The following is a 7,163-nucleotide window of genomic DNA, read 5'->3' on the forward strand; positions in this document are numbered from 1 at the left end:
CGGACACAATTTTGCCACCCACAGGCAAGAGTACAATAATATGGTTGAGGACGTTTGACCCATATTGTAATGATACGTTGCCACTCTAGTGAGCTTATTGATAATACAGCTGGATTGCAACTTCATATTATACAATTGCAATCACACGCATTTACAGTAAATGGATAATTATAATTCCATAAGATTTTCATTGTCATTTTTGTTTGCATATAATGTACAACGCAACCGAGAAATGTTCAACAACAAAAATGAGGTCCATCACACTTTGCTTATTAGATGTTTTGCTTATTTTTATAACGACGGCTGCGCATCAGATCGTTTTAATTTGAAAGTGTTAGCCGGAAGTGTTGGTATGGTATTAAGTCTGACTTGACGGTAGAACTTGGTTTACAGGAGTCTTTACTGCCCTCTAGCGGTCACAAAAACGAACTACACTACAACAATTAGTTAAGGTACAGCATTATCAATATTAATAGTGTAAATAATCGTTATTATTATTAATATGAATAGTACAAATAAGTTCAACTCACAAATGTTCATTTATATTTAGAGAGAATTTACCGGAAGTGCTAATAATTCTAATAACGTCTGCATTGACGTTAGCTTGACCAATATCATATTGCAGTTCCTAGTTGTGTCCACAAGACGGCAGTGAACACTTGAAATTCTGGACATGCAATCAAACTGACTAACTGTTGACACCAGTGGATTACATTGTTATTTCTTGCTGCTTGTGGCTTAATGCGTTTCTGTGGATTTGTTTATTTTATTTTGAGAGAAGTCGCCGGAAGTTCTAGTATTTATATAACGTCCACATTGACGTTAGCGTGATCAATTTCATATTGCAGTTTCTCGGTGTGACCACAAGAGGGCAGTGAACAGTTGTAATTACAACACTGCATCAAGCTGACCATCCACCCTGAATAAATTGAAGTTAAGGTATATAAAGGTAACTGTTCACACGAATGGATTACATTGTTATTGCTCGGTATCGCATATCTTTTGGGCGTTTGGCGTTCACAGTAACAGATGAGGAACAATGAGGAAATCGCCATTGTCTCGGCTTTACGAACAAGCTAGCCCCTTGCTCGTGCTGAACATGCTAGTTTCTTCGCCAGCCACATAACTTTCAACTGTCATATAACACAGTAACTGTAAGCATGAAAGCAATACAAAAAGAATAATTGGTAGAAATATTTGTTTTACAGCTACAGAATAACTCGCACATTTAATTTCCAACTATGACCACCAAAGAGCACTATATTTCGTCGGAGATTTTTTCCCGTGTTTAAGATGATTTTATTTTGAGAGAATTCACCGGAAGTGCTAGTATTTGTATTACGTCCACATTGACGTTAGTTTAACCAATTTCATGCTGTAGTTCCCAGGTGTGTCCACAAGAGGGCAGTGAACAGTTGTAATTCTGGACACCAAATCAGGCTGACCATCCATTCTGAGTAAATATTTGAGGTTAATAAGAGGTAACTGTTCACTCGAATGGATTACATTGTTATTGCTCGGTATCGCATATCTTTTGAGCGTGTGGCGTTTACAGTAACATATATTAACAAGTGAGGAAGTCGCCATTGTCTCTCGGCTTTACGAACAAGCTAACCCATGCTCGTGCTGAACATGCTAGCTCTCTTCGTCAGCCACATAACTTTCAACTGTCATATAACACAGTAACTGTACGCATGAAAGCAACACAAAAAGATAGGATAATTGGTGGAAATATTTGTATTATAACTCCAAAGTAACTCGCACATTTAGTAACTGTGAACACCAAAGAGCACTATATTTCGGTGAAGCGCGTTTCCGTGATTAAGTTTTTATTATTTTTGAAAGAATTCCCTGGAAGTTGTAGTATTGTATTCGTTCTGCATTGACGTTAGCTTGATCACGCTAGCTCTTTCACCACTAGCCACGTTAACTTTTAACTATCGTATAACTTTTAGCTATCATTAAAGTAGGTAATTCATTTCATAGATAAAACTACGGTGAATTTCTTGTTCTGTCATAGAGATGAATTACATCATCACTGTTAAATATCGCATATTGCGGGAAAAAGTGTTAATTAATAATTAAGATATTGATTAATATAGTAATATAATAAGTATTGATGCAAATGGCTACGTTGACGTGGAGGTGAGATAATGAAATTCAAACAAATCCAGAGTGACAAAGTCAGTGTTAGGACCAAAATACCGCACAGCAGGTCCTGATTAATATTGTGGCGAGCTTCCCAATAAGAAATTCTTATCTCATGCAACTTCCGCTGCAGAGCTCCGGGACCGCAAAAGCTAACTTTTGTACGTTTGATGAATGCCATTACCCTCTATATCATATTCGGCCATGGTGGCTCAATGTTACACTTCTGTTTATGCAAATTTAACACTCACATCTTTAGAACATAACAGGACACAACCACAGCACTTAGAAAATCAACAGAAAATAATAAAACGAAACATATGTGAACAATAACAGTCTCGTAAGTATTTGACATTACACTCCCATGAGTCATTGCGCCACCTAGCGCTCACTGTCCGTAACTAGCACACCTCCAGTCACTACAATACGTCCATGTAGTTCCTCACTGTGGCCACGGGGGGAGGGGGGGGGGGGGGCGTTAAAGATCCATGATTCTACTAACACGTTTGACAACGTCAACATAGACATTGCCACACTTAATGTTCCTTCACACTCAGTCCACAAATTTTCAGTAGTAATAATTCTGATAACTATATTTATGATTAATATTTATGTATCATTTACATCACTTGTAAATCTCGCCTGAAAACACACTTATTACGAGTGGCTTACTCCGTATCAGACTAATCATCACACTCTTGCCTATTCTCTATTTCCCTCTATCGCACTATTCTCACCCCGGAAGCTCAACCCTGCCTAACCAGGCCCGACTGACTTCGAGTATGTTGAGGACTGTGATTATTATTATTATTGTGATGATGATGATGATTATTATTATTATTATTATTATTATTATTATTATTATGTGCGTACACTTGATTAATCATCATTCATAATCTGTTATGATTCAAAGTTGAGATAGAAATTTATAAAAAGAAATAAAAGAAAGAGATGTTATTTTTCCTCAAGTTTTTTAAGGGTGTGCGTCTTGCTGTGGCTACCTGCCTCTGAAAAACACTACAAATACAACACAGGGGCACATGATATTCCGCTAGACACGACAGGGCGTTTTTCCCAGTGGGTTTAATGTGGTGTAATGTGATGTAGTTCCTCCTTGTCACCACAAGAGGGCAGAGTGCACTCATGATTCTGAGTACATTCAAGCTTCAGACGATTACTGGAAATTTAATGAAAGTAAACTTTTTTATTTACTCAGTTATTCCTTCATGTATTAATGTCGCAATCACATTAATTATGAAATCTTCATTGATACTCCGATTGAGTTATGAACGACGTTACTGTGGCATTACAGTTCCTCCCTGCGACCACAGGAGGGCAGTGCATCCATATATCCACAAGTCAAACCGCCAGCAGTAACACAATGCTGAACATCCGGCAAATACCTTCAAAATAAAAGTAACGTCAATCCACTGTTTAATATGTCTGGTTAGGGTTAGATAATATAACAGTATTCTTGTCGTACCTATGAATATCTTCTTTAGAAAAGTCTTTGTAATATCCACTGAAAATGTAGAATGTAATCATTCAGTCAAAACAAGTCGCGTTTTGAACGTGCTACGTGGGTTTCGGGTGTTTCTGGAAACCACTGATGACTTATTCACAAGTTCCCAGTAAATGTCTTTTGAATGTGTTTCGTTTTAGATATATGAATATATACCTATATGTATTTAATTGCTTTGGTAACACGACTACGTAATGTTTCATTACTTACTTCTCTTGTAGTTTTACTTGTGGTCTTTGGGAGACGCGCACCAACACTAGACTAACCACAACATTACTCTGTTTGAGCTGAAGCTGTTTGAGCAATTTCTTTTTTTAACTGTTTAAAAATTTGACTTTTCATAGCAAAAGGTGGTCTACAGAGATACAAAAAGAGTGAAATTGACCTGCGTGTGTGTTTTTTCCCGATATCTCAGGCTGCAGTTGGAGGCAGCACCACTACCTGCCTGTCGGCTCCAGCTGATCTGAGTGAGAATGATTCATTTCAGCCGCCGAATAGAAAGTGTGCGTGGTTTCGAAAGGCAGAAGTGAAGCGTCCGTCTTCTCAAATGTCAGCTAAACAACCGAGGTTTCATATCGGAACTGTCTAAATGGAGGAAACGTTCGACACGACGGTAGGTTTCAAATAATGACTAATAACATTTCTTCTGTAGAGAGTCTGAAAATCTTCTCAGCACACGTTTCTGCTTATCTGGTGTGATACGTCCTTTAAGTTGAGCCTGCATGTTTTATTTGTTGACTGATGTGTCTCTCTTAGTTTCATACTTCAGAATGAAAAGGTGAATCGTTTAATTATCTTCTGCGTCTTCTGTTTGATTTTAGTTGAGCCTTTGGAAGAGCAGTGTGAAGTTCTTGTTTTGATCATTTTTAAAAAAAATACTTGATGACATTTTGGAGACGAGACAAGTGAGTTGAATTACCCACGTTTTTGTTGAATCATCTCTGACATGTTGGTTATAGCTGCACTAACACATCTGTCACTCACACTTGGAGATAAGAAGAGTGTGCAGCCTGAACTTATGCTCAATTTCTACCGTTGCTAGTTATTTGTGTCCTGACCACACTAAGAACCACTGTGCTAAATTTATCCAGGGTGGACAGCAAGTGATCTGACAAACACAGGCCACTGTTCAGTATATTAATGCAAACTAAGGTTTGTATCAGTGTTTCTAAATTGTTGGTTAATATTGAAGGTGTACTGTAAGGAAGGCCCTTTAATGATCATCAGCAGTTGTTGCACCGCTTGTTGACAACCTGTACTTATCCATAAGTGTCTGTTTTGTGTCTGCAGTAATGGACAGTGAGTGGAATACCTGCAACTACAGCCACAATGTCACGTTCTTCTACAACTTTGTGGGTAAGAAGATCAGTGTGGTGTGGACGGCGCGGGACTTTGTGGTGATTGGACTTGGCCTGACAGTATGTGTCATCGTACTCCTGGCCAACCTGATGGTGATGGTGGCCATCTTCTTGAACAAACGCTTCCACTTCCCTATCTATTATCTCCTGGGCAATATGGCTGCAGCAGACCTGTTTGCAGGTATCGCCTACGCCAACCTGATGTTGAACACGGGCCCCTGGACCAGCACGCTCTCTAAAGAGCAGTGGTATATCCGAGGGGCGTTGATTGACATCAGCCTGACAGCCTCAGTGGCCAACCTGCTGGCTGTCGCAGTGGAGCGCCACCAGACCATAATCACCATGCAGCTACACAGCAAGATGACCAAGCGGCGTGTGGTGCTGCTGATAGTCTGCATCTGGGCCGTGAGCATTATCATGGGCCTGGTGCCCTCAACAGTTTGGAACTGCGAGTGTGATTTGGAGGATTGCTCCACCGTCGCACCCCTCTACAGTCGTCGCTTCCTTATCTTCTGGGCAATTCTCAACCTGCTCACATTCTTCGTCATGGCAGCCATGTACACCCGCATCTTCGTCTATGTGAGATACAAGAGCAGGTATGCGTCTGAGCACAGCTCGGAGATGCAGCACAGCCAGACTGTCGTCAACCTGATGAAAACGATCTCCATGGTTCTGGGTGAGAAGTTGTCAGTGTGTGACCCTCCACTGTTGGATGTTAGTTGTAGGCCTCATGTTTGTGAGGTTCGTTTTCCCGATTCAAATTGAACTACCACTTAAAGAGGTAGATATCCTGTTGTTGATCTGTGTTGTTTGCTACATGTACTTCCCACTTTGCCAGAAACTGGTTTTACAACTCAGTCCTTCTACGTCATCACCATGGTGTCTTAACTGTTCTTTGGAATTTTCCGTGTCACAGTAAAGTTACATGTTGTCTTCATTATCCACCTCTTTGATTGCTCAGGTGACTAATCTGCAGGAAGTAAATATGTTCTTACTGGCAGTTAAATTAGATATTAAGCAATCAAGGCACAGGTTACATCACTGCTTTTGCGTAAATTGTGACTGTCTTGATTTTTGTCTGTCTTCATTATGAACCCACATCTCTGCAGGCGCCTTCGTTATCTGCTGGACGCCGGGCCTCATGACCCTCTTACTGGACGGGCTGCTGGGTCAAGCCAGCCACGCCAACACCTATGAGAAGTTCTGTTTGTTGATGGCACAGTGCAACTCTCTGGTCAATCCCATCATCTATTCCCTGAGAGACGCCGAGATGCGCAGCACGTTCAAGTCAATCCTGTGCTGCCGGTGTGAACAGAAGACGGAGCAGTCGCGTGTGATTACCTCGCCGCTGTCAGAGAGACGGAGTTCAAACAAGGTTGTTGACCACATGAATGCATCATATATACATTTTAAACTCCCAGGCTTAACACAGGCTTTATTCTATTTTTATCAGTGCCTGGGAGCTAGATTGACTACAAAAACAAACAAAACAACCAGTATTCTAACTATACCTCCTCAATAACTGCAGAGATTTTAGTTTCTTACATTCCCTCTCCGTGAGTCATTTAGGTTTTCACTTGCCACACCAATGCACATGATGATTTTCATTTTTACATATCGGGTACCTGGTACTAGATGGTGGACGGAATCGTGAAATTCCTCCTCTTTCTTTGTTTTTTTTGTTAATCTTTGAAGTCGAGACTTTTTATCTCAACAGTGTCTGGAGGGAAAACGGTGCATTAAATGACTACAACTCACATTTTGGAGAAACAATATTAGAAAATGGGATTGAAGCTGAATAGCAAAGGAAATTAAAAACCTGTTTTTCACCCTACGTCACAAAAGTGTAAACTATGTTTTGTCTACAGGAAAATCGTGGCTGTGTCGAGAAGTCAGAAGATCAGACCGCCTGACAGAAACAAAACAGAAGACAGTTGGGCAGTGATGTAGGGATGACGATGGCTGCAGGCCTAGGACATCTAACCAGCACACATGTCTAAAATCCATTGATTGTCTTTTCTGCTGGACATCATCTAACGTCTGCCATACTACCTCTCCTCCATGTTGCATTTGTAAATTGAATAAATAAAACATTAAAAGGTGCATCTGTTGAAAGGCTGAAAAAGTTTTATCCA

General features: G+C 40.3%; 1 protein-coding gene across 2 annotated transcripts; it reads left to right on the forward strand.

Annotated features, from left to right (window-relative positions):
* Positions 1-4,071: 4,071 nt before the first annotated feature.
* Positions 4,072-7,143, forward strand: lpar2a (lysophosphatidic acid receptor 2a). Of its 2 annotated transcripts, XM_030407435.1 has the most exons (5): positions 4,079-4,283; positions 4,492-4,575; positions 4,961-5,704; positions 6,138-6,403; positions 6,897-7,143. In XM_030407435.1, the coding sequence occupies exons 3-5, from the start codon at positions 4,963-4,965 to the stop codon at positions 6,939-6,941; spliced, it is 1,053 nt and encodes a 350-aa protein (XP_030263295.1). In that variant the 5' UTR covers positions 4,079-4,283; positions 4,492-4,575; positions 4,961-4,962; the 3' UTR covers positions 6,942-7,143. The 2 variants fall into 2 exon arrangements, with proteins under 2 accessions (XP_030263294.1, XP_030263295.1); XM_030407434.1 differs by lacking the exon at positions 4,492-4,575 and having other exon boundaries at positions 4,072-4,283.
* The last annotated feature ends 20 nt before the right edge of the window (positions 7,144-7,163 follow it).

This window comes from Sparus aurata, chromosome 23 (genome assembly GCF_900880675.1).
Source record: "Sparus aurata chromosome 23, fSpaAur1.1, whole genome shotgun sequence".
In the NCBI taxonomy this organism is placed as follows: Eukaryota; Metazoa; Chordata; class Actinopteri; order Spariformes; family Sparidae; genus Sparus; species Sparus aurata.

Coding starts and splice junctions, on each gene's coding strand:
- lpar2a (XM_030407434.1), top strand. CDS start 4,963: ATGGACAGTGAGTGGAATACCTGCAACTACAGCCACAATGTCACGTTC. Junction 5,705..6,137: donor AACGATCTCCATGGTTCTGG/GTGAGAAGTTGT, acceptor ACATCTCTGCAG/GCGCCTTCGTTATCTGCTGG. Junction 6,404..6,896: donor AGAGACGGAGTTCAAACAAG/GTTGTTGACCAC, acceptor TTTTGTCTACAG/GAAAATCGTGGCTGTGTCGA.